Raw genomic sequence first — 26,813 nt, forward strand, 5'->3', positions numbered from 1 at the left:
GGCCCCCTGGCTCTGGCTCCTGCCCTCCTCTCAACCTCAAAACCCCCCTTCGCCTCCCCTCACCCCCCAGCTCCAGCTCCAGCTCCAGGCACATGGGCCTTCTCTGGGCTCTGCAAACACTAACCACGCTCTCTGCCCCGAAGCTCTTCTCCAGATGTCCCCCCACCTCCCCATCCAGATCTCTGCTCACATGTCAGCCCCTCAGAGGGGCCGTCCCTGGCCAGCCTGTTTGTAAAGTGGCATAAACACAGCTTTTCCTTTGCAGAATCCTCACTGCGGTGGGGATGCGCTTTTTCTCTATTCATCTTTCCCGTTGCAGGTGATCTGTGAGAGACAGCAATGAGCAATGGCTTGAAGCAAGATCTTGATTTTCTGCTCAGGAACTGAACCTGGACAGCCTGGTTGAAAACCAGGAATCCTGGCATTAGACTGACTAGAGGCTAAAAACAGAGTTGCCCTGATTCTTGCCCCCCGCTGAAATCAAGAAAGTTTCAAGGAAGCAAAGACTGTGACAACAGGTGTTTGTTTTTTGTCTTTCGAGGGCCGCACCCACAGCATATGGAGGTTCCCACGCTAGGGGTTGAATCAGAGCTGTAGCCACTGGCCTACACCACAGCCACAGCAACTCGGGATCCAAGCCGCATCTGTGACCTACACTACACAGCTCATGGCAACGCCGGATCCTCAACCTACTGAGCAAGGCCTGGGATCAAACCTGCGTCCTCATGGATGCTCGTCAGATTCGTCTCCACGGAGCCATGACAGGAACTCCTGAAGTGATCATTTTATCCTTCTACTCCGGCAGAGCTCAGCTCCTGCCAATAACTTTTTCCTTGATGTGTCAAAGGGGAGCAAGACCCAATTTACTCAGCCCATTGGGTCCCAGCTGTTCTCAGCCCAGGGGCCCGTCTACCTCCTACCTCAGAGGGAGACCAGCCAGACTACCTCTCTCTCAGCCTGTCTCCCCACCCATTGCCCCCTGTTCTCCGAGGCGGGGTTGAGTCATCTGATAAAGGAGGTGGGGGAAGCCATGGGGGGATGCTTAGCTCAGCCTCCTTCTCTGGGGGAGCCAGGCTTTCTGCAGACAGCAAGTTCTTGCCTGCTCTCCACTCATAAAAGGGGCTTCCCCACCTGCCCTGGAGGGACGGAAAGAAGAGAAGGCCTGAGGGGGGTCTAACTATGCCAGTCACTGGACTCCGTCTAGTTCATGAGTAAAGCCACAGCTTCTAGTCCACATGATCCGTTATCACTAAATGTCGAGTTCTCGTTGTGACTCATCATGGTGTCCATGAGTGGGTTAAAGATCTGGCATTGCCACAAGTTGTGGCAGAGGTCACAGATGCAGCACAGATCCTGCATGGCTGTGGCTGTGATGTAGGCTGGCAGCTGCAGCTCTGATTCGACCCCTAGCCTGGGAGTCTCCATATGCTGCAGGTGCGGCCATAAATAAATAAATAAATAAATAAAATAAAATAAATTTCTGGTTCCTCTGTTGGCCTGTCAATTGATTATGGATTTAGATGTGTTTCCTTCACCTATTACTGCATAAAAATCATCCAAACTCAGTAGCTTAAATTAATGGTTTACTATTTCTTGTGAGTTTGTGGGTGGACCAGATAGTTTGTTTGCGGCCCCGGCTGGGAGCCAGAATGCTGGGCTGGCAGCAAGTCCAACATGGCCTCACTCATGTGGCTGGTATTTGGTGCTGGCCTCTAGCTGTGAGCTCATCCAGGGCTGCCCACGGGGGCTGTGGGGAGTCTTGACGCACCTCCACATTGTCATTTGGGCTTCCTCTTGGCATCACGGCCACCAGGTTTCAAGTAAGACTGTCCCACAAGCAAGTGTCCCAGCAGAAGTGAACAGCTGGCCTTAGGAGACATGGAGTATCACTTCTGGTGAATTCTATTGGTCCACGCTGTCACTCACAGAGCCAACGCAGATTCTTCTTCTTCTTCTTTTTTTTTTTTTTTTTTTGTCTTTTTGCCATTTCTCGGGCCGCTCCTACAGCATAAGGAGGTTCCCAGGCTAGGGGTCAAACTGGAGCTGTAGCCGCCAGCCTACACCAGAGCCACAGCAACACGGGATCCGAGCCTCATCTGCAACCTACACCACAGCTCACGGCAACGCCGGATCCTTCACCCACTGATTGAGGCCAGGGATCGAACCTGCAACCTCATGGTTCCCAGTCAGATTCGTTAACCACTCAGCCATGACCGGAACTCCTGAGCCAACGCAAATTCTTGATGTGAAGAGCAGTCTGCACACACAGAGAGGGAAGGCCCACCTTTGGAGACTACCTAGCACAACGGGGGATAGAATATCGAGCCCTCTAAACCCCCACAGTGACTCCTGCACACTAGATCACACGTTCCTTCATTACCTCTTCCCTTCGAGTAAGTTCATGAGAGCGAGCGCTTAGCTTTGTCGATTGCTATGCTGCCGGGACTCAGAACAATGCCTGACACATAGGAGGTGCTTAGTACATCTTTGTTGAAAGAATAAATGAATGAAACAAACTGTCATTCCACTGTCTTCACCAGCCACCGGAAGCTGAACGGGCCAATAAGGATTCATGGGAAAAGCGAGACTTAAGCTGGGCTTTAAAGGCAGGTGGTTCTGGCAAGAAAGTGTTCTGCAGATCGGCTGAGCAGCAGTGATTGGCCACAGATATTGAGTGGCCCAGGCTCTTGCCTCGTGGACACACAACTGACCAGGACTCTCTTCACCTGTGTTGTTCCACACACAATAGAGACAGGACAGCAAATCAGAGGGAACCCAGGGGGCTTTCATTATACTTGATGCATGCAGGGGGCCCCACAGGTAGTATGAGGAAAGGAGGAGGAGATGGGATCTGAATTACCACTAGCTCAGTTCCAGGGTCAAGGCTCTCTCTGAACTGACAGTGTAGACCAGGGGTTCTCCTGGGGAGGGGGGTTAGTCCCCCGACTTTCTCAGGGGATATTAGCCAATATCTGGAGACATTTTTGTTGGGGTCACAGTTGGGCTGGGAGGGTGCTCCTGGTATCCAGTGGCTGCCAAATATAATTCACAGGACAGGCGCCCACAACAAAGAATTATCTGCCCAAATGTCGACTGTGCCATTGTTGAGAAACCCTATTGTAAAGGGTGACGGGAAAATATTGTGGATGAGGCGCAACAGGGAGCTGGCAGGCAGGCCATCTTTGTAGGAGCGTTTGGCCCAGACATTGCATTCCCACCTAAGATGACTGAGTTTTATAAATAACTCCTCTCAATGTTGTAGCAGTCTGAATTCACGTTGGGGGAGTTTCAAATAGCACGGATAATATAAATGCACAGGAATTATAACGGCAGGAAAATACATGACAGGAAGCAGCAGAAGCACCAAGGTTTCTCTGCAGCTAAGGAAAAACAAGCCCCTGCACTTTAATGTCAAGATGCTACCACCAAAATCCCATTCAAATTTCCCTTCTCCGTCTCCCCTCCACTGTCCCTGCTACAAGCCACTGTCATCTTTCTCCTGAACCAATATCCCCTAAATGCTCTTTCCAGGTCTGCTCTGGCCCCCCCTGGGCTTCCTCCCCCAGCGAAGGGAGAGCATAAAATAAATGGTTCATTTGCCACTTCAAAACCTGAGGAGGCTTACCACTGCACTTAAGACACTTAAGATGAACCACAAAATCTGTAACTGGCCCTCCAGGTTCTGGAGGATCCAACATCGTTTTTAATTTTTCTTTCTTTCTTTTTTTTTTTGCTTTTTAGGGCCACAGCAGGGACATATATGGAAGTCCCCAAGCTAGAGGTCAAATCAGAGCTATAGCTGCCAGCCTATGCCACAGCCATAGCAACGCAAGATCCGAGCCACATCTGTGACCTATACCACAACTCACAGCAATGCTGGATCCTTAACCCACTGAGTGAGGCCAGGGATCAAACTCACATCTGTATGGATATTAATCGGATTCCTTTCAACTGTGCCACAATGGGAACCTCCTATTTTTTGGCCACACCTGCGGCATGCGGAAGCCAGGGATCCAACACACACCATAGCAGTGACCTGAGCCACACCAGGGACAATGTCAGGTCCTTAACCCATGGAGCTCCTAGGGAACTCTAGAGATCCAATCCTATTTTACCTTCAGGTGCAACCCTGTCTCGGCTCACTCCAGTGCTGAAGGTCTACTCTCCATGCCTAGGATATTCTAGCTCAATCCAGTCTCGGGTCCCTGCCCCCAGGAAGCTGAAGTTCTGATGACACCTGGAGATGGGCTTGGACCAGTCATGTCATACAAGTACAGAGAAAACTGGCCCTAGTCCTCCGATGAGAAGGCCACAATGCCCCATGAACCTGGGCCCAGGGGACCACGCTCATCAGAGGCCAGTGAATGAATTCTTGAACAAGTCAGTGTGGAACTGAGATCAGATAGATGGGCAAGAATTAACTAAGTGAAAAGAAAGCTGGAAGAAGCCACAGCTTGTGCAAATACCTTCAGGCAGTGCAAGCCTAGGGCGGAGGGGGGAGCAGACGTGGAATAAGCAGGGCAATGGATCTTTTTTTTTTTAATTAAAAAAAAATTTTTTTTTTTTTTTTGCTTATTTTTAGGGCTGCACCCACAGCTTTTGGAAGTACCCAGGCTAGGGTTGGAGCAAAGCCACAGCTGCTGGCCTGCACCACAGCCACAGCAACGAAGTATGCGAGCCTTGTCTTTGAACTACACCATAGCTCACAACAATGCTGGATCCCCAACCCACTGAGTGAGACCAGGGATTGAACCCACATCTTCATGGATACTAGTTGGGTTTGTTAACCGCTGAGCCACAAAGGGAACTTTAGGGTCAATGGATCTTGCCAGTGCTGCAAACCAAGACAAAGAGTTTGGCTCCCCCCCCCCCCATATCTGTGACCATCACCACAGCTCATGGCAATGCTGGATCCCCGACCCACTCAGCAAGGCCAGGGATCAAACCTGTGATTTGACACTGGTCAGATTCATTTCCACTGTGCCACAAGGAAACTCCAAGAGTTTGACTTTTATACTGAGCCTAAGGGGAAGCTCCTAGAGCATCTTAAGCACGAAATTAAGTAATAAAATTTGTCATTTGAGAATTTGTAAATACTTTCTCCTTGTAGCTCCTGAAATTCCGAGAGAGGCCAGGAAGTATGTCGGGGACCCCCCCACATTTGTCAGAGGGAAAGATGATGGTGAGTTGGACTACTGACAAGGCAGATGAGAGACTGAACAGTTTGCCAATGTATTGAAATTTATGTGTGGTGGAAGCACAGCTGTAATCCTGTTTTTTACTCTAAAGCCCTAGGTGTTATTACATGAAAACCAAAGAGCCCAGGAAGACACACCATGTTAAGTCTCTTTATCAATTGGTTGGTAAGTCAAGCAATATGACAGGTGTAAGTCTGGTTTTGACAGCATCCCAAGGCAAGGAGGGTCCAAGCATTAGGGGGTTGGCTGGTCATGAGAACATATCATCTCCTCCTGCTTACTTCTGCACAAGAGCAGACAAAGCAGCTGGTTGCATGGCAGAGCATGTAATTGCATGTAAGAGCACCCAGCACAGAGTCAGACTGCCTAGATTCAAATGCCTATTCCTACCACTTCACTCACTGGTTTGGTGGAATGTTCCAGAACTTCTCTCAGCTTCTTTCCTCCCTATTTACTTTTTTATTTTTTATTTTATTTTTTTGTCTCTTGTCTTTTTAGGGCCGCACCCATGGCACATGGAGGTTCCCAGGCTAGGGGTCGAATTGGAGCTACAACCGCCGGCCTATGCCACAGCCACAGCAACGCCAGATCCAAGCTGTGTCTGCGACCTATACCACAGCTCACGGCAACACCGGATCCTTAACCCACGGAGCAAGACCAGGGATCGAATCTGCAACCATGAATCCTAGTTGGATTTGTTTCCGCTGCACCACGACAGGAACTCCTCTTTCCTCATCTTTAAAATAGCAACAGGATCAAACTCAGGTTTGACCCCAGGCCTTGCTCCGTGGGTTAAGGATCTGGCGTTGTCGTGAGCTGTGGTGTAGGCTGGCAGCTACAGCTCCCGTTCGACCCTTAGCCTGGGAACTTCCATATGCCACGGTGCGGCCCTAAAAAGACAAAAAACAAAAATAAATAAATAAAATAGGAATGATAAAAATAGCGAGCACTGCTGGAGTTTTAGGAAGCCAGTGAACACTTGCTGCCCCTCCAGCATTCAGAAGTGAGACACAAAAGGTGTCAGACAGGTAGAGCTCAAAGGGCTGCCTTTGTTACTGACAAAGCTGGACTGGAGGATGTGGTTGAGTGAAAATACTTCACCGAGTCACTGACAAAGTGGGCAACCGCAAACACAAGATAATAACACAGTTTCTGGGGCAGGGTGGCCCAACCCAGCGCTGATCCCTGACAGTTGGCTCAGAGAAGCTTCCCTCCTGCCCTGGAGAAGAGTGGGCAAGGGGCAGACGGAAGCTGTGTTTCCCCACAGTCGACCCTGCTGGAGAAAAGAGGAGGAACCCACCCTCCTCCCGCCATGAAAATCTGGGAGGGGGAAACACGTGATTCCCTCAACTTCCTCTCATGAGGTTGTCATGGAGATTCGAGAAAAAGTTAGATAAAGGGTCTGGAATAGAGTCTGTGAAGGTCTTCTCCCTGGAGTCCACTGTCCTGGGTGGTGAGGCCAGCCAGGTAGGCAAGTTTGGCCAACCAGTGGAAGCTGTGGTTCAGAAATGATAGGAAGCAAAGGGAGTTTCTTAAAAGGGGATTTCTCTCTCTCCCTTTCTCTCCTCATTCCCTACACTCAGGAAATCTTGAGAGTTCCCTAAAGGGAAATGCTGACCAGATATGAACTGGCAAGTATTCTGAACTGGGGAAAACCCCCAAAGCTGTATCTCTGGGGAGACGCTAATCCAGAGACTTACGGACACAGTGTAAGGGCCCAACTTCCTTTTACAGTTGTGTGTAAGGACGACTAGTGTTGTTTTAGGGCAGGTTTGGGGGTGGGGTGGGGTGGGGGAGTTGCCTTTGCTTTTCAAAGCAGCCCTCTTTCCCACCCTAACAATTAAGTAATAAACAATCACCAGCAGGGAAGCAAACAGGAACTGTGCTGGGGAAAGCCCTTGTCCAATCACTGAACAATAGCAACTCCATTTAAGGTGAGTGCACCCAGAAGACAGGAAATAACGTGTTGTGCTGACTCTAGCTCAGGATGCAATTTATCTTCGAGGCCACTCCAGCTCTGGGTGCAATGTATTGGTAAGAGGGAATACCAATCTGACCTGTCTCAGCCAATCTCAGGTCATCTACCTGATGGAGGAAGGCCGCTGGCTGTGTAGACACCAAGGGAAAAGCCCAGGGGAACAGGAAGTTGTCTGTCTGTGAACCTAGTAGTTCTTTTCCCTGTGCTGAGTCATCTTTAGGTGGGGCACTAGGGGATCACACCTGCCTGAACTTCTGAGGCAAATGGAAAACCCCAGCAGCCCGGATCCTTGAGGTTTTACCTCGGGTATTCCCTCTTACCAAAACCATTCCCCCTTGGCCTTTCCAACTGCCACATCTTTAGATCCCCTTCTTTCTCAAGGGGGAATCTATACAGAGGGAGGGGACCCCCAGGCTCACATGTTCAGTATGGCTGCATAATCCATACAAAACTTTTCTGTGAAAATGAAGCCTTTAGTATATGGCTAATTTAGTAATAACAGCTACTACTTGGTGCTCACTTACCGTGTCCAGGTACTATATATTAATTTTCACAATAATAGGAAGTACTATTGTTATCTACATTGACAGACGAGACAGTGTAACATAGACAAGTACGTTCATGGTTCCTAATTATCATGGTATCTAATTATCCAACAATTAGCCCAAAGGAAACCACTTTATCTTCCACAACCTGTTTCCATGGACTCAGAGAATGAAAAACCTGGAAAGACTTTGGAGATAACTAAGAGCAACCGCTGAATTTACAGATGGGAAAACGGACCTGGAGAGGGCTTAGGGTATACTTTCCCAAACCCCCACTGACATCATGGAAGAGCCTCTAAACCCCCACTTCTGGTACTTCTATGTCACATTCTCCTCCTCCCCACTCAGAAGAAACCACTCTTCTGAATTTTCCCTAATTATTTCTTTGCTTTTCAAATCACCATACACATTACTCCCATTTTCTTCTCTTCCCGTCAACATTTTTATTTAAGAACAAAGTAAAGTAATGGAAAGAGGGAAGCAAAGGACAGGCAGGGAGACAGGAGGGTGGGGGAGGGAGAGAAGGAAGGAGGAAGAGAGAAAAACCATCGGTCAATTACTGAGAAGCCGATAACTCAATCTGTTAGAGCCCTAGATTGGGCTGCAAGATGTTTGAAGAAAAGCCAGATCCCTTGTGTGACACCGGCTCCGTCCCGCCTACTGGCTCGGAGCCTCCACCTCAACTGTAAATCCAGAAATTCACCATCCACCAGGTCGCCCAAAGCGTCGCACCCCCACCAAAGACAGCCCAGGTTCCTGCCTTCGTTCTGCCCTCAACAAGCATGGCGACTGCGCGTGACGTCGCCTCCGTCGCCTACACTCCAGCCCCAGCCCCTCGGGGGCGGCGATTCTCAATGACGGCGGCGGGCGGTGCGCAGGCGCGGCTGCGGGGCCCGGCCCGCGGCGGCGGCGGCGGCGGCGGCGGCAGCGGCGCAGGGGCTATTTGCCCGCAGTTGCCCAGCTGTGGCGGCCGCGCGGGGATGGTGTAGCCGGGCCTCCGGGCAGGCGGCGGCGCGCGGGCCGAGGCGAGGCGGCCGGAAGGGCCGACGCCGACTGACCGGCTCGAGTGTAGCGGCAGCACGCTGAGGGGGCGTCGCCGCCGCCGGCCCCCGGCGCCGCCGCGGGAGGCCGCGCCCGCCATGGCGGCCCGGGCGGTGCTGGACGAATTTACGGCGCCAGCCGAGAAGGCGGCGCTGCTGGAGCGGAGCCGCGGCCGCATCGAGGGCCTGTTCGGCGTGAGCCTGGCGGTGCTCGGCGCGCTCGGGGCTGAGGAACCTCTGCCCGCGCGCATCTGGCTGCAGCTCCACGGGGCGCAGGAGGCGGTGCACAGCGCCAAGGTGAGTGCGGCCGCCGCCCCCGCGCGATCGCCTTCCCCGGCCCGGCCCCAGCGCGCGGGCGCGCGCAGCCTTCCGTCGGTCGGGGTCCCTGGGCACCCCCACACACCCTTTCCTTCTTGCCCTTCATGCGCGGACTCCGCGACGCGCGATGGTGGAAGTGCAATCTCCCGAGCCTCGGCTCTCGAGCCATGTGACCTTGGGTTAGCGGTTTTATCCTCGGCGCCTCAGTTTCCCTGTTTGTAGAGTGGCGCTGACGACAGCACTTGACTTGGAGGGCTTTCGCGAGGATTCGATTAGGTGATTGTGTAAAGCGCGGTGCACAGTGACTGGCAAGGAGTGAACGAGCTAAGAATGTTGCCTGTTGTTGTCTTTCCCCCCAGCCCTCGGGCTGGTGCGCAGGACCTGATGGCTGGGCCCGCAGCTTTCTGGCCCACCACCTCAGCCGCTTTTCTCTTCCCAGGTCTCCTCTGGGAAGGTTCAGAGGGGTTCTGAACCTTTGGGGGGTGTCAGACCCCTTTTGAAAGAGTGAGCAAAACCATGTTGGTAGTACGTTCCTCAGAACATCAAGAAGAGAGGGATGTTTATAACAGTGTTTAGAATAGCTTTGTTCCCTGTATCGATTTTACGTACAACTAACATTTATTGAATGGTTATAGCACCTCAGACGTTGAGTACTGCAGAAGGATTCCTTAAAAAATCCAGTGAGGTAGAATTTGTTGTCTTCCTGTCTTAAACAGCTGGGGAAACTGAAACTTTCGAAGAGGTGACTCACCCTCTCTCTAAATCAGCATTTCAGTCTTATACCTCTTTGGACACCTTCAGCTATTCCCTTCCTTCCTCAAGCCAAAAGACAGCAAGACTTCTGAGGAGCCCGGTTCCTCCAGGTTTTCCCACTGAGTAAGTGGGAGAGTCAGGATTCAGACTGGGGTGGTGCTTGTCCTTAATACCCACCTCCCAAATGATGACCCCTCTGAGGGAGGGAAATTTCACAGTGTCCTGGAAGGATCTGATTAGCTGTAACTTCTGGCTTTCTTAAATTAAGAACCCTGAATGCTTGCTTTTAATATGTTTAGAGGAATTAGGAAACGTAATAGCTTGATTCTTCTCCACAGCTTGATTTAAAGCACTGCAGATGTTGAGTCAAGTTAGCTTTCCTGTTCCTGATTTTTCGAAACCAATGATCTGATTTCCGACAACTGGTCTCCCTCCTTGTTTTCACCCCAGCCACTCAATTTCTCCCACTCCTGAAGGCGAAAAAATTTGACATGTCTAAGTCCTATTATGGCTTCTAAAAGTCTCTTAGGTGTATTCCTTCCTTTCTTTTCCATCACTTTTGTAGCAGTTAAAACCTTCTTTCTTGGTCTGTGCCCTCCCTTTATTGTCTTCACTTCACCCCTTCTCTCCCTAGCACAACTTGCATTAGACTAATCTTTCCACAAAAAGTCATTCTCCTGTCCCGGAATCGCCTCGAGCCTCCTGTTGTCTGTCTTATTCACTCCAGACTTCTCTGATTTACAAAACCCTTATTAGTCCAACCCCACTTTAATTTCCCAATTCTCTGCGTTAACAGCTCTCAGCTTAAACCTCCATTGTAGTCTCACTAGCCTCACAGCTTTTACTGTGTCCTCTGCCTGCTTCCAGTTCAGCATTACTCGAGGCTCACCACAAGCATGGAAAGTGCTTCTTTTTCTTTCTTTCTTTCTTTCTTTTTTTTTTTTTTTTGCTCTAAAGAAAAACCCTGCCGGACCTCCCAACTCTAGTGCTCGTGCCTGTTTCTGTTGTGCAGTCCAACATAAGCTAATTGGAAAAGGTGTGTCTTACAGTATCTCAGTAGTTTGTGTCACCTGCCTATTTATCTTTGTTATATGTGTTACTCATTATCCAACTCTCCCATTTGTAAGAAATTCTTTTTTTTTTCCTCTTGAGATTCCTGGGTAAGAGTTGAATGCCATACTCAAGGGGCTTTTTGTTCTTGTTAATTCATTATGGAGTTTGTTTTGCATTCTTTTGAGGAAGAGAATATTAACTTGGTTTGTAAAAATTAAGGACAGGAAAACAAACTTCAGCATCTGCAGTTAAGCTGTGGAGAAGGAGAAGGTTTGGGGAAGGAAGATTTAGAGTAAAGAATTTTTTAAACTAGCTGGTAGAATCTCTGATTAGCTGGCAACTTTCTGGGTCCCATCAAGTGGTTCATGTTGTTTTCTTGCTTTAAAAATGTTAATTTACTACTTTTTAGCAAATGTTCCAGTGGAGGAGAATGCAGAGGTTTAATTAATTAGGGCTCCATTAGCTGGAGAGAGGTGAGATGGGGCTACTCTGTAGAAAGTGATAATGTCCTGGGAAGTTTTTTAAAAAGGCACACGCTCTAGTAGGAGTGGCCACTTAATCAAAGGGGAAACTTGTTGGTGGGAGCCCACTTGAGCTGGGCTTTGAAGAGCCAGGAAGATTCCCAGGTGGTGGTGGTGGTTGCAGGCAAGGCCCTAGAAGCCAGGAGAGCATGGACGTGTCAAGGTGCCCAGTGAGAGATGGAGCCTCCAGGGACCCAAATGCCATTGGCCCTTATTCAGTAGGGAGTCAGTGATGATATGGGGAGAGGAAGGATTTGCCTGAAACTATGTTTGAAGGCAGGGAGACCCAACTGCAGAAGGGACATTGTTCCAATTTAGAACTGGACATGGGTGGGTGACAGAAGTTTTCACTGGGATTTAGCAACTGAGTAGATGGCCACATCCCTGGCCTAGGAACTTCTGCATGCTGGGAGTGTGGCCAAAAAGAAAAAGAAAAAAAAAGTTCAAGTATGTGCAAGATATCATAGTAATACAGGAGAGGAAGGGGATTACTCTGCCCAGTGGGGTGCAGGAAGATGCTTGAGAGTTTCCCAGAGGGAAGAGCATGTGCAAAATCACAGGGATATGAAGTAGTGCCATTTTGTCATGGATTCCTCAAGTGTGAGAAGAGTGGAGGAAATGTGCCAGGACACAGAGCACATGGACTTGATAAAGAACATGGCTTTTACCAAGCAGGCAGGCTTCAGAGGGTCGTGGAAGAGTTGTAAGGACATGAGTGATGCCATCAAATTTATGTTTCCAAGAAACGCCTCCATCGTCAGTGTTTATACCTCTAGGTTTGTGCTACTCAGTATAGTCCATTGCTGGTTTGTGATAATAGAAGTACAGAAATTGAGGGTAAGCATTTAGCAACTTTTATAGCAATGTGACATTACTACAGGGGCTAGAGAAGCAATGTCTGAAAGTGAGAGGAAACCCAGAAGCACGCATTGTTTATAGGGGTCCAGTGGGAGGGGACTGAAGTCTGGACGTACACATCCTGGAAACCACGGAGGCTGAGGATTGAATTTCAGAGAGGAAGTGGAGGTACTAACGGTGAGGTACCTCATTCACAAAGAAATCAATGCAAAGCAGGATCCTTGGAGTCAGGCAGTGTGGTGTGGCTGGAGATGAGGCTGAAGAGATCTCAGCCCTGGGGAGTGCCAAGAGTTAGAACTTTTCCTTTATTTATTTATTTTGTTTGTCTTTTTGACTTTTCTAGGGCCGCTCCCGCGGCACATGGAGGTTCCCAGGCTAGGGGTCTAATTGGAGCCTACGCCAGAGCCATAGCAACTCAGGATCCAAGCTGTGTCTGCAACCTACACCACTGAGCGAGGCCAGGGACTGAACCCGCAACCTCATGGTTCCTAGTTGGATTCGTTAACCACTGAGCCACGATGGGAACTCCAGAACTCTTCCTTTAGATCAGAGAGCCACAGAGTTTTCAGAATGTTCCCCAGGACCAAGTGGGGATACTGCATAGAGAAGTGCCTGGTTGATAAGAAGGAACTGGTGAGCCACAGTGCTGGTGCCCATGGAAGATGGCAGATGTCCATGCTCAGTTAGGCAGTCACGCAGTGTGGACCTAGTAAAGTCTGATCTTCTCACTCAAGGGAAGCCAAACGTCTGCATTTCATAATGGGTAATCTGGTTTTGGTTTTTTTGAGGCAGCTAATTTATGTTTTGAAAACCATGCATGCAATGAATTATATCTCAATAAAAGTTTTGCAGTAATAGATTCTTTTTAAGTACATATTCTAAAAAAAGAAAACAGAAAGCAGCCATGCATGCTAAACAAAACATGTCGCTGGACCAGATTCAGCTTTTGAACTGCCTTTTTAGGACCTCTGCTATAGATAGTAGGAAACAAATGAGTGAAGATATGCTCTTTTTTTTTTTTTTTTTTTCCATTCAGTGAAGAGGGAATGGAAGGCCTTAATGGCTTATTAGTGCTGTCTTAGTAAAGTGGGATACCAGTTTATGGCCAGAGAGAGAGGGTGAAAATTTGAAGGCAGTGGAGTATGTTAGCATAGACACAGTGGAGCTGTTGGAAGTACATTGGAAAAGAACACAAAAGGACCGTGGACCTGAAGTAAGGGCCAGCAAAGATTAGATGTATGAATTTATTATATCATTTGATCCAGAAATTCTCAAGTAGGTGATGATGTCCCCCATCAGGGTGTTGCTGAAGCCAACACACAAAGACTAAAGGAATCTAAAGTGCAGTCGAGCAAGGCAGAATGGGCCTCAGAAGTGTCTCTGAATGGTTAGTCCTGTTTGGGCTAGAACAGTCCAAAAATATGTGAGACGTACCTTTTGTCAATGAACTAATAGCTTGAGAGGTTCAGACTGAGAATAAAAGAAGGGGCAAGGCTTTAGACCATGTTCCCGCCTAGATTCGGAACCACACAGGCAGAAGACAAGCCCAGTAAGTATTGGAGAATTCTAGAGGTTGTAGTTAGAGAGACATTTCAGAGATCAGAATCTTGGCTGTGGAGCAATTCTGAGGATGAACCAAGGAGTGGTGCGTCTGTGGTCATGGGTGAAGTGGAAGCATTCCTCTTAAGAGAAGTGAGAGGCTAGTAGGATGGAAGTGTGAGGCTTGTAGAGATAATGCTTTGCTGAGGTCACAGGGATCCATAGCAGAGACTTGGGTGCTAGGGTTGCTTGGTGAGCTTAGAGTCTGCCCTGGACTCTAACAAAAGAAGAGTAATTGGCAGTAAACAGCATGGGTACTTGTATGGTTTCTTCCTGAACCTTCAGGGTGCCAGTCTGCTAACTGCAGCTGCCCATCAGTTGGTGGTATTTCAGGCCTTACCTCACGGCAGTGAAAAACCACCGTGAGACATAGCGAGTGACCTAGCAAGAGCATCAGTCTGGAGGACGTCAAAGGAGAGAAATTTGGAGGATTCATCAATCTTTCACATTGAAATTACAGTACCCCTGAGAAAATATAAGGTAGACCAACATCCAGTCTGCTTTTAATTTGGGAGGAAGGGCAAAGAGGGCCTTCTGAGTAGTTGACGATGGTCCTTTACCTGAGTTTTTGCTTGAATATTTATGGAGTTGAGAGGAGAAAGATAAGGATAAAGAAAATGCAATTCCTGTAGGAGTGGCCTATTGCTTCACTGACTTCAGAAGGTTAAAATGGACCCTGTATTGTTTCGTTAGCTTTTCTGTTAGAAGAACTTGGTACCTGGTTTCATGAATGAATTCTTGAACAGTAGATTTGTTCATGGAGGAAATAATTCATACATGTAATACTGAGTAGCGACAGAGTTTTTGTTTTGATTTTACCAGAAAAGAGGTTGGTGGCCTTTTGCATTTCCTAGAATGATACTTTTTTTTAACTCACTATGGTTGTAAAAATCATCTTCTTAAGAAACAGTGGTTTGTTCAGTCTGTTTTTCTGGTTAATATTGTGGGGTTATACCAGAATGTTGAAATAAAGGATACTCTCACACTGATTATAGGGGTCAAAGTGATTGCTCACGACTGTAGTTTCCTCTTCCCTGTTTACCAGCTAGTATTGTAGGGTTTTGATTAAGACAGGGACATCTTGTTCTGTGTTGGCTTTTTACTAAATTATTATAATTGCATAATATGCATTATTATTATTGCATTTGTCTTGCATTTCAAAGACAAAATTATAGGGAGGGAATCCTTACAGTAATTAATAAAAGAACTTTTTTTTTTTTTTTTTTGCTTTTTAGGGCCACACCCACTGCACATGGAAGTTCCCAGGCTAGGGGTCTAGTTAGAGCTATAGCTGCGGGCCTACACCACAGCAGCATGGGATCCAAGCCTCATCTGTGACCTATACCACAGCTCAGACTGAATCCCCACCACTTTTCCATTTTTTTGTTTTCCTTTTGTGAGTAGGAACTTTAAAAATGACTGCTTCTTCTTTTCTTTCTTTTTTTTTTTTTTTCAATTAAAATGCAATTCCATGAAGTTCCTGTTGTGGCTCAGCAGGTTAAGCTGAGTAGATGCTGTGAGGATGCAGCTTCTATCCCTGGCCTCACTCAGTGGGTTAAGGATCTGGCGTTGCTACTAGCTGCAGCATAGGTCACAGATGTGTGCACTGATCCACCCTGTGGCCCCATGTGCCACAAGTGCGACCATAAAAAGAAAAAAAAAAAAAGGCCATATAATAAATATTTTAGGCTTTGTGAATGGTAAAGCGTCTCTGTCTCATATTCTTTGTTTTTGCTTTTTACAACCCTTTAGAAGGTAAAAACTATTCTTAGGACGTACAAAAAGAGCCCGGCGGCTAGATTTACACTGTTCAGTATATAGCTACTATCGCGTATAACTGTTTAATTAAAATTCAGTGAAATTAGGAGTTCTCGTTGTGACGCAGCGGAAATGAATCTGACTAGTATCCATGAGGATGTGGGTTCGATCCCTGGCCTTGCTCAGTGGGTCAGGGATCTGGTCTTGGTGTGGCTGTGGTGCAGGTCCCGGACGAGTCTATGACTCCGATTTGACCCCTAGCCTGGGGACTTCCATATGCCTCGGGTGTGGGCCTAAAAAGGAAAAAGGGAAAAAAAGAATAGGAAAAAAAAAAATAGTAAACAAAAAAAAAGAAAAATTCAGCGAAATGAACTATTCATTTCCTCAGGTGTATTTCAAGTGCTCAGTGGCCAGATGTAGCTAGTAGGGTACCATGTGGACCATGCAGATGTAAAACATTTGTCATTACAGAAAGTTCTGTTGGACAGGCTGCCTTAGCTATTAGGTAATTCTTCTTTGGGACTGCTAGTATGATACTGAGAGAGCATGCAACTTTTCTTCCAGAGTTTCTGTAATTTGTGTTAATCATGTCCCTTGTAGTCATAAATAACCGCCAAGGGTTACTTCTGATTACACATGCGCACATACATGCATATAGACTAGCCTGATTGTACTTAGGTTATGGCAGGAGGTATTAGCAACTACTAAGACTAGAGAATTATCTTCCCTGGAAATGTCATGAGGAACCTTAGGCTGCCTTTTCATAGCCAAGTGGTTGTCATTTGTTTTTTTTGTTGTTTTTTTTTAGTTTGTTTTTCCTTTTAGGGCCGCAGTCTGGGCATATGGGAGTTCCCAGGCTAGAGGTCGAATCAGAGCTGCAGCTGCCAGCCTACACCACAGCCACAGTAACACTAGATCTGAGCCACATCTGCAACCTACACCAAAGCTTACCGCAATGCCGGATCCTTAACCCACTGAGCTGAGCCAGGGGTTGAACCCACATCCTCATGAACACTAGTCACATTCATTACCTCTGAGCCACAATAGGAACTCCCTGTTTTTGGTTTAATGCCTCTTTGGCTCTTCTGTTTTAAAGCTAGGAAATGAACCCCCCGCCCCCCCCCCCCCCCCCCCAAAAAAAAATAAAAATAAAAATAATTGTCTCTACATATATCACCTGTAGTACCTATACATCTGGATGAATTCTTCTCTCCTCAAGATTCCCAAAATATGCTAAAATTTCTGGCCTGCCAGGAAGGAACCTTCTTATGCTGCATGTATGCCACAGAGTAGGTTCCAGAGCAGTGTCCTGAGCATTGGTGTCATACATGAACTATAGTTCTTGTTTTTTAACAGTAATCTTTCCATACCTGATTCAATGAGATTTATTCTTAAATATGGCATTCTAATTATGGCCTCGGTTGCAGAGTGGATTTGTCTGATTTTATCCCAGTGAAAGAGAGGACAGATTCTTAATGATCCTATGCAAGTAACTACATTGCCATGAAAAGTAAAGACTCAGTGAAAGTAGACTAAGCTTCCCTGTTGATTTGATATGGTTAATAGTGTTCGATATTTTTAAAAATTTCATTGTACCCCAAGGAAATAACTAAATTTAATTTTAGAAGAGTTCCCTGGTGGTCTGGTTGTTAGGATTTGGTGCTTTGACCACTGCGGCCTGATTTCAGTCCCTGCTCTGGGAACTGCGATCCCACATCAAGGCACTGCATGCTACAAGCAAAAGAAAGAATGAGAGGGAGAGAGAGAGGGAAGAATACCTGTTTTAACATCCTTACAAGGTGAAAGGCAAATCATTGTGATTGATTGCTTGGGGGCTTTTGTGAAACATCAAAGATAGTTTAGGTGTAAAAGACATTCAGACTGGTATACTGCATAGTAATAGCAAAAAACAAATTACCGAGATATGCAGTAATGTGGATGAATCTCAAAAATATTATGCCAAGTGAAAAAAGTCTTACAAAAAAGAGTGCTTACTAATCTGTATATGTGACATACTAGACAAGGCAAGACTTGGTTGTGTAATTATGGTGAGAAAAAATCATAACAACTGGAAAAAGACATTTAATACAGGTATCAGATGATATTAAGTAATTATTTTGTTGGGTGCAGTAGTGACATTGTGGTTATATTAAAAAAAAAGCATGTGTAATGTGTGTGATTAAACTATACTTGGTGACTCTCTCACTTGGAAATTAGTGTATTAATATCCATGTATCCAAGGAGTGTCAATTGATTAACCATCTACTGTTAGTCCAATCAAGGAATTAAAGTTAACTAAGGATATTGGAAATTTGCTTAAACTGACAAACTACTGAGCAACATAGAATTTCTGATACCAAAAAAAATCACTGTTAGAATTCGACTTAATTGAATGTATACATTTTTATTTTCCATAATCATAAGTATTATTTATAAGTAAAATAGCTTATCTGAGCAGTATGCCAATAAAGTTTAGGAAGTTCAGATTAGTGTCTTCATGATAAAAAAAATCTTAAGTTGAAAAAAATTTTATTCATGCACTGTACTCTACATTGATAAAATCAGGGAAAGGACAGCTGTTTTTAAATTAGCATGAAAATTGTCAAATCATAAATCAAGTATATGCTAATATGAAATAATTAAATTGGAGAGTTCCCGTTGTGGCGTAGTGGTTAACGAGTCCGACTAGGAACCATGAGGTTGCGGGTTCGGTCCCTGGCCTTGCTCAGTGGGTTAAGGATCCGGCGTTGCCGTGAGCTGTGGTGAGGGTCGAAGACGCGGCTTGGATCCCGCGTTGCTGTGGCTCTGGCGTAGGCCGGTGGCTGTAGCTCCGATTCAACCGCTATCCTGGGAACCTCCATGTGCTGTGGAAGCGGCCCTAGAAAAGGCAAAAAAAAAAAGACAAAAAGGATAAAAAAAGACAAAAAAATTTAAATTGAAAAAATTATCACATCAGACTGATTTGTCTAAGGATTATTTTTATTACATGAATTTGGATTCTTAAATACAAATGCTCTCAGAGTTTGAGTTTCTGTGTGTCGTGGGTGTTTTTGTTTTGTCCTTAAAAGGCTAACACATAATTATAAGTTTGGATGTTTAGTTTCTCTATTTTCTAGAAGTTCTACGAATATAGATTTATGTAAAAACCTGTTCTCTGTAAACCAATTCAACAGAGGTTCTTTAAGAAATTTATTATATAATTTATTAATAACCCCTGGAGATAGGAATACACTTCACATTCACACCATAAAGAAATAAAGGCATTTTCTTGTTTATAGACACAAACATGCAGAGAGCTTTCAACTCTGGTTCCCTAATCTTAGCCACAGGTTGAAAGTAATTCAAAAACACAAAACTGATCCATATTTCATAAGGGCTATGCTTTAAGTAGTCCTGAGACATATTCTTGCACAAACAGAAGAACAGAAAAGACTAAAACCAGATTTTCTGGTACTCTCTCATGCCATGAAAAGTGGGTCCCTGTTATCTGCTGACGGATGGCCACATGGTCAGATTGAAAGTCAGATTCCTGCAGACTAGGTTCATGTGTGAGACCGACCTGGTGGTCTGTAGCCATTTGGTCCCAGAGCCAGTGTGGAAAGGGACATGTGGCTAAGAACCATAAAATAAAAATGAAAAATCAGAAGGAAAAGGAACAACAGGGAAACAGCACTAGTAAAATTCACTTCCTGCTTGAGATTCACCCTGGAAGTCAAAGTGACATATACTTGAGCTCACAGAGCCGATGAGGTGCCCTTCTTGGGCCACTCAGTTTAATAGCTCCAAGCAGGTAAGCCCACTTGGACATCTCCATGGACCGTGCAAAACTGCCAAAGTGAAGATTTATTTAAAAAGTTATAAACAAGACTTTCAGTCAGGAAACGAGCCAGGACGTAAAAGTGGTTCGAAGAGCTTTTGAGTATCTTAGTTTCTGTGCTAAAAAAAAAAAAAAATGGGTAGAAAAAAATTGCTTGATTAGGTGAAATTGGCTAATATCTTACAAAGCAGTGAAGTTATAACCATTGGGGATATCTTTTCTACTAGACAGAGATAATTGGCATCTCCGCTGGACAGAAATCTACATTTTAACATGCAGCAACATAGTCCAGGCCCTAATCAATAATGAATGGTGTGTCAGACAAAGGTACATTTCCCAGAGAAGTAAATAATCTTTGGGTGGGCAAGCCATTGTGATTGAGAAGCTATCCTTTTGCTTTTTTTTTTTGGTGTTTTTGCCTTTTCTAGGGCCGCTCCCGTGGAATATGGAGGTTCCCAGGCTAGGGGTCGAATCAGAGCTGTAGCCACCGGCCTACGCCAGAGCCACAGCAATGCAGGATCCGAGCCGTGTCTGCAACCTACACCACAGCTCACGGCAATGCTGGATCCTTAACCCACTGAGCGAGGCCAGGGATCGAACCCGCAACCTCATGGTTCCTAGTCGGATTCGTTAACCACTGTGCCACGATGGGAACGCCCATCCTTTTGCTATATTTCGAAGTTTTTGATAGTATTTCTTAATGTTACAGAAACTATTTTTTTCATTTTTTAAAATTTTGTTGAAGTATATTTGATTGACAATGTTGTGATAATAATCTGCTGTACAACAAAGTGATTCAGTTATACGTATACACACATCCATTCTTCAGATTCTTTTCCCATATAGATTATCACACAATATTCGGTGGAGTTCCCTGTGCTATATAACAGGTCCCCATTGACAGTAGTGTGCGCATGCCAGTCTCAAACCCCCAGTCCATCCTCCCTCCCCCCCTCTTGTAACTGTAAGTTTGTCTTCAAAGTCGGAGTGTTTGTTTTGTAAATAAGTACATTTGTGTCATTTTTTTTAGATTCCACATATAAGTGGTATCATATGCTGTTTGTCTTTTTCTGATTTGCTTCACTTAGTATGATCTCTAGTTCCATCCACGTTGCTGCAAATGGCATTATTGCGTTCTTCTTTATTGCTGAGTAATAATCCATTATATATATGTACCACATCTTCTTTCATCTGTCGATGGACATTTAGGTTACTTCCATAGCTTGGCTGTTGTAAGTAGTGCTGCAGTAAACATTGAGGTGCATGTATCTTTTTGAAGTCTGGTTTTCTTCGGATAGATGGACAGGAGTGGGATTGCTGTGTCATAAAGTAGTTCTGTTTTTTGAGGCTCCTCCAAACTGTTTTCCATGATGGTTGTACCAGTTTACATTCCTGCCAACAGTGTAGAAGGGTTTTCTTTTCTCCTTTTCTCCACACCCTGTCCAGCATTTGTTTATAGACTTTTTTTCTTTTTTTTTGCTTTTAGGGCCGCACCCGTGGCACATGGAGGTTCCCAGGCTAGGGATCCAATCAGCTGCCAGCCTACACCACAGTTACAGCAACTCGGGATCCGAGCCTACACCACAGCTCACGGCAGCACTGGATCCTTAACCCACTGAGCGAGACCAGGGATCAAACCCTCAACCTCATGATTCCTAGTTGGATTTGTTTCCACTGAGCCACGATGGGAACTCCTATTGTTTATAGACTTTTTGATGATAGCAATCTGACTATTGTGAGGTGATAGCTCATCATAGTTTTTTTATGCATTTCTCTAATAATCAGCAGTGTTCAGCATCTTTTCATGTGTTTTTTGACTATCTGTATGTCTTCTTTGGAGAAATGTCTATTTAGATCTTCTGTCCAATTTTTGATTTTTTTTTATATTGAGCTGCATGAGTTGTTTGTATATTTTAGAGATTAATCCCTTTTCGATTGTTTCATTTGCAAATATTCTCTCCCATCCTGTGGGTTGTCTTTTCATTGTTTATGGTTTCCTTTGCTCTCCAAATGCTTTTAAGTTCAATTAGGTCCCACTTGTTTATTTTTGTTTTTATTTTCATTACTCTAGGAGGTGGATCCAAAAAGATACTGCTGGAGTTCCCATCGTGGTGCAGGTGTGAATGAACCTGCACCACGGTGTGACTAGCACCCATGAGGACTCAGGTTCGATCCCTGGCCTTGCTCAGTGGGTTAGGGATCTGGCATCACCATGAGCTGTGGCGTAGATTGCAGACTCAGCTTGCATCCAGCGTTTACTGTGGTGGTGGTGGTGTAGGCCAGCGGCTACAGCTCCAATTAGACCCCTAGCCTGGGAACCTCCACATGCGGCAGGTGTGGCCCTAAACAAGACAAAAAAAACCAAAAACAAAAACAAAAAAAAACCCAGAAAACAAAAAGATATTGCTGCGATTCATGTCAAAGTGTTCTGCCTATGTTTTTCTCTTAAGAGTTTTATAGTATCTGGTCTTACATTTAGATCCTTTTTTTGGTCTTTTTAGGGCCGAAATTGTAGCATATGGAGGTTCCTAGGCTAGGGGTCAAATTGGAGCTTTAGCTCCTGGTCTGCACCACAGCTCATGCAAGGCCAGATCCTTAACCCACTGAGCAAGGCCAGGGATCAAACCTGCGTCCTCATAGATGCTAGTCAGATTCATTTCTACTGAGCCACGATGGGAACGCCACATTTAGATCTTTAATCTACTTTGAGTTTATTTTTGTGTGTGGTATTAGAGAATGTTCTGATTTCACTCTTTTACATGTAGTCTTATTTGGAAAAGTTGATAGTTTTTCTTAATGTTATGCAAACTATTAAAATGAAATAGCCCCAACACACACAGTTTTTTGTTTTTTGGTTTTTTTTGTCATTTGGTCACACTCTCTCATGAACGATGTTACCCACATCATTTATATGAGGCTGGGTGTCAGCTGCATTCCCTAACTTGCTAATCCCTGTTTTGACATGTATTTGTTAGACATTTATTGCTTGGTTCAGGATTTCTCAACATTGATATTTTGGTCAGCTAATACTTTGTTGTAGGGGGCTGTACTGTGCACTGTAGGATGTTTAGCAGCATCCCTGGTCTCTACCCCCAACTTGCTGGGGGCCCCCTTCAGTTGTGACAACCAGAATTGTCTCCTGACATTGCCAGTGGCCCCAGGACAAGCGCAGTCACCCCTGGTTAAGTGACCAGGGTCAGTATGCACACGGTCTAGAAACAAATGCTCTTGTTTAAATAATAAGATACTACTGTGTGTAGAAAACACGTAAACATTCCCCCACCTAATTTTTGCTAATTCTTGAAGGAAAGATTAAATTTGGCTCCAAAAATAAGAAAACATGTTGAAGTCTGAACCACCAAGGACTTCGAATGTAATTCTGAGGATCTTAGAACGTTATTAATCCTATATAGAGAGGAGCTCTGGAAAGTATTTGAGTCAGGAAGTGAAGGGTGTGTTTGCAGACATAACTTTGATACTATTACAAGGAGGGGAGTGGGACAAGACTGGCAACAGAAAGATGTTAGCAGTGTTGTAGTGTTCACATTTGTGAAGGATTGCAGATGGCGAAGAAGGAAAGAAAGCTTTGACTCTCGCTATCGTTTCATTGAAAGGATCTTGGACCAAAGATGGAGGGGTGGAGAGCTTTGAGTTCTGATTCAGACCTGTCAGGTTTGAGCTCCTTGTGGGATAGCATAGGTAGAAATGCCCAGGGGATGGTCTGTAGCCAAACAACATCCAGTCTAGAGATGGACATTGGGAGATATCAACCGAGAAGTAAAAGTCATGGTTGGAACTTGAAGAGCCTCTTAGCATGTAATTGAGGGACAGGACCAGGACAGAACCTTGGGGAGTATCTACACTTAAGGTACAGTACGAAAAGGCAGCAAAGGATTCTGGGGAATCCTCAGAAAGAGAGAGCGTAAGGACAGCCAGTGCTATCGCAGAAGTGTGGAGAGGAAAGAATTTGTCAAGGAGAAGTTGGTTCACAGTAGGTATCATGCTACCTACTAAGTAAGTAGAGAGGCCAAAAAGGAGAGTACAGAGAAGAGGGCCTTTGGGTTTGGCATTAGCTGTCATTCAAGAAAGTGGTTTCAGTTTGAATGGAGGCAGAATCCGGATTTCAAAGGGTTGACAGGGAAATGGGCTTGAGGCTACTTTTTCAAAAAAGTGTAACGGTGAAAAGGCAGGTGCCTAGGGCAGTAGGGCTGAAGGAAGTGTTCCGTAGGATCAGGGAGTCCCCTGCCTGTTTGTGGGCAGGGGTGGGTGGGTAAAGAGGGGGTGATGAATTGAGGCCTGGGAAAAGGGCATGGCTTTGAGGCAGAAGGAAGGAGTAAGAATTCATGAATTTTAGATGAAAAAGGAGAGGCAGAGGAAATCACATATGTTGGGCTCCAGGCACTGATGATATAATGTCTTTTACTAAGTGAGAAAAGTGACAGAAATGAGGTTGGGCACTGAAGACATTATTTGGCTAAGAGTAAAGATTAAATTGCTTGGGAGATCCAAGAGCTTTGGAAGCTTGACAGTTTTGATTTGCAGATGTAATGGGGTTGAGGTCTCGAGTGGAGTCCTGTTTTTCAGAAGTACGGGCAGAGTTCAGTGCACGCAGGGAAGTTCCCTGCAGAGCAGTTAAGGTACCCCTCCTGGGGAAGAACTTGGTGGATGGTTTAGAAATAAGACTGAGGAGAAAGGTGGGACAGAAAGCAAATGTTGGAAGTGCATTTGGAAAAATGCTGAAAATGGTTGCTTTAACTCTATAGTGGTATTATTAGCGTAGGTGGCCAGATAGAGACATTATCTTAACAGGTTAAAGTGGACCTGTTAATAGATTTGTATATTAATGACATTGTTTTTTTCAAAGGTTCTGTGGTGCTTCTAATTTATGTACATTCTCTAGGACTCCTATCTAAAAATCATATTAATCCTCCTACTTTCTTTTCTCTTAAAGGTAACATACAACATCATCTATGCAAAAGTATCTTAAGTTGTAAGAAATCCTGATTTTGCAGCCAACATTGAGAACTAGAACTGTCTAAAATGTATTAAAAGCTTCCTTGCATGTATGGTTCCTCCTTCCCCATTAATTTGTGCTCAGCTTGAGTATCTTCTGTTACATCCTGCCAGGGTGCAGACCCCTGTCAGCTGTCAGAGTCTGTCAGATCCACACTCATGATACCTGATCTCGAGTTGCTATGTTTTTTAACCATTATGTCTTCCTTAAATTTCTTTTTGCACCTGTGCTGTCAGTTATCACTTGGAGTTGCATGCTCTGCAGGTATGCTCTTCCTTTTATACTTTCATTCCGCTGCTTCAAACCATATGTGATATGGGAGACAAGCTGATAAAGCCCCTCAAGCGTGTGCCCGTAATAAGAAATGGTAGATGTGAACAATGGTGCCAAGAACCCTTTCCTCAGGTCAAATCTGCAGACTCTTGAATGGCCACTGCTCTCCTTTCTGGTTTTAGCTTTGTTCTATGTTCTGAATGGCAGAGGTTGCCAGGAGTTTCTCTCTGGATTGGTGAAATGTTCAAGTCAAGAAGAGCTGAGTCTGTAGACGGTAGAATAATAGAAATTCATTTTACCATATGAAAGGAAAGTTATTATTGTGTGTAGTGTATGCCTCCCCTCCTTTTTTCTTAAAATCCTGAGTCAAGTAAAAACAGTATGAATGCTGCAGGATGGCAGAAACAGTTTTTGACTAACATTCACATGTTCAGATACCAAATACAGATAAATGTGTATGATGACTACTTGGATCCACAGAATCTTTTTAATCACTACAACTGGTGGCCAGACATTTAGAATGTAATAACACGGTATGCCTATCTACTTTATTGTTCATTCCTGGAGTGTAAAAATCAATTGTTGCTACTTAGTAATTCCCCCAAGTAAATTTATTAATGTAAAAATGGAGTCCGAGTCTCAAAGGATAATTTTGGGGCACGTAGAAACAAACAAAAAGGAGTTGCGTGTATGTAGAGCTGTACCAAGCTCTTAGCACAGCTCTTCTTCACATCTGTGGAGTTAATCTTTTTTTTTTTTTTTTTTGGCTTTTTGGCTTTTTGCCATTTCTTGGGCCACTCCTGCGGCATATGGAGGTTCCCAGGCTAGGGGTCTAATCGGAGGTGTAGCCACCGGCCTACGCCAGAGCCACAGCAACGCGGGATCCAAGCCGCGTCTGCAACCTACACCACAGCTCACGGCAACACCAGATCCTTAACCCAGTGAGCAAGGCCAGGGATCGAACCCGCAACCTCATGATTCCTAGTCGGATTCGTTAACCACTGTGCCACGACAGGAACTCCGAGTTAATCTTGTATTTAATAGTTTTGATTGTTTGGGGGTAAGTCAGATGGCTCTGTTTGTATTGGGCATTTCTCTGCCAGGCCTCCTAGTGCTTACACACCAGGAACTCCCCTGTGGGAGGCCCTCTGTAATCTTGTTACACAGCATCACAGCATGTTATGCATCGCTTTTTAAATTCATTAAACTTAGGAAGGAGAGTGTAATAAAATAATATATGCATATGGTTAAAACAAATCAGGTAGTATTGAGAGTTTTTATGGTTAAAAAAACAGTAGTCTCTTGCTTCTACCCTGCCCTGCCCCAGCTTCCTAGAGGCAGCCCCTTTTATTGTTTTTAGCTGTTTGTTCTGGGGTTTACCTAAATAATTATAAATGATATACTGCTGTTTCTTATCAGTGTTAGGCATTATTCACTTCCTTTAAGATAAATAACAAGGCAAAATCTACCCCCATTTTTTCAGTTGCTATGATCTGAATATTTGTGTCTCCTCAAACTTCATTATGTTGAAATCCTACTATCCAATGTGATTGTATAAAAATGAGGCCTTGGGGGAGGTGATTGGGTCATAAGGACAGAACTCCCAGGAAGGAGATTAATACCCTTAGAAGGAGGCCTGAGAGAGCGCCATTGCCCCTTGCAGCAAGTGAGGAGACAGCAGGAAGTCTGCAGCCTGGAAGAGGGTCCTCACACGACCGGCCATGCTAGCACCCTGATCTTGGACTTCCAGCCTCCTGAACTGAGAGAAATAAATTTCTCTTGTTTATAAGCCATCCAGTCTGTGGTGTTTTGTTATGGCAGCCGGAACAGACTAAGATACCAATATAGTTTTGTTTTCGTTTTTAGGTAAAGCAAGAGATAAGGTTTCTATAATCCTGGCATATAAATACTACTCATTGCAAGGCCAAGTGCTGTATTACATTATGTTCTCTTTCTGGTACAGCTTTTAATTTTTTCTTCTTTTTTTCTTTTTAGGGCTGCACCTGTGGCATATGGAGGTTTTCAGGCTAGGGGGCGAATCAGAGCTATAGCTGCTGGCCTACACCACAGCCACAGCTACAGTTACAA

The 26,813-nt window shown here is 45.2% G+C and overlaps 1 protein-coding gene across 3 annotated transcripts in view; it reads left to right on the plus strand.

Annotated features, from left to right (window-relative positions):
• The first annotated feature begins 8,611 nt into the window (after nucleotides 1-8,611).
• N4BP1 (NEDD4 binding protein 1) overlaps nucleotides 8,612-26,813 on the plus strand; it is a 55,311-nt gene continuing 37,109 nt past the window's right edge. Inside the window, exon 1 of one of the 3 annotated variants that reach the window (XM_047794001.1) lies at nucleotides 8,612-9,058. In XM_047794001.1, the coding sequence (XP_047649957.1) occupies nucleotides 8,861-9,058 (198 nt within the window). In that variant the 5' untranslated portion in view covers nucleotides 8,612-8,860. The remainder of the gene's footprint in view (nucleotides 9,059-26,813) is intronic. The other 2 variants (XM_047794002.1, XM_047794003.1) reach the window with 2 other exon arrangements.

The sequence above is a fragment of the Phacochoerus africanus genome, chromosome 8 (assembly GCF_016906955.1).
Source record: "Phacochoerus africanus isolate WHEZ1 chromosome 8, ROS_Pafr_v1, whole genome shotgun sequence".
NCBI lineage: Eukaryota > Metazoa > Chordata > Mammalia > Artiodactyla > Suidae > Phacochoerus > Phacochoerus africanus.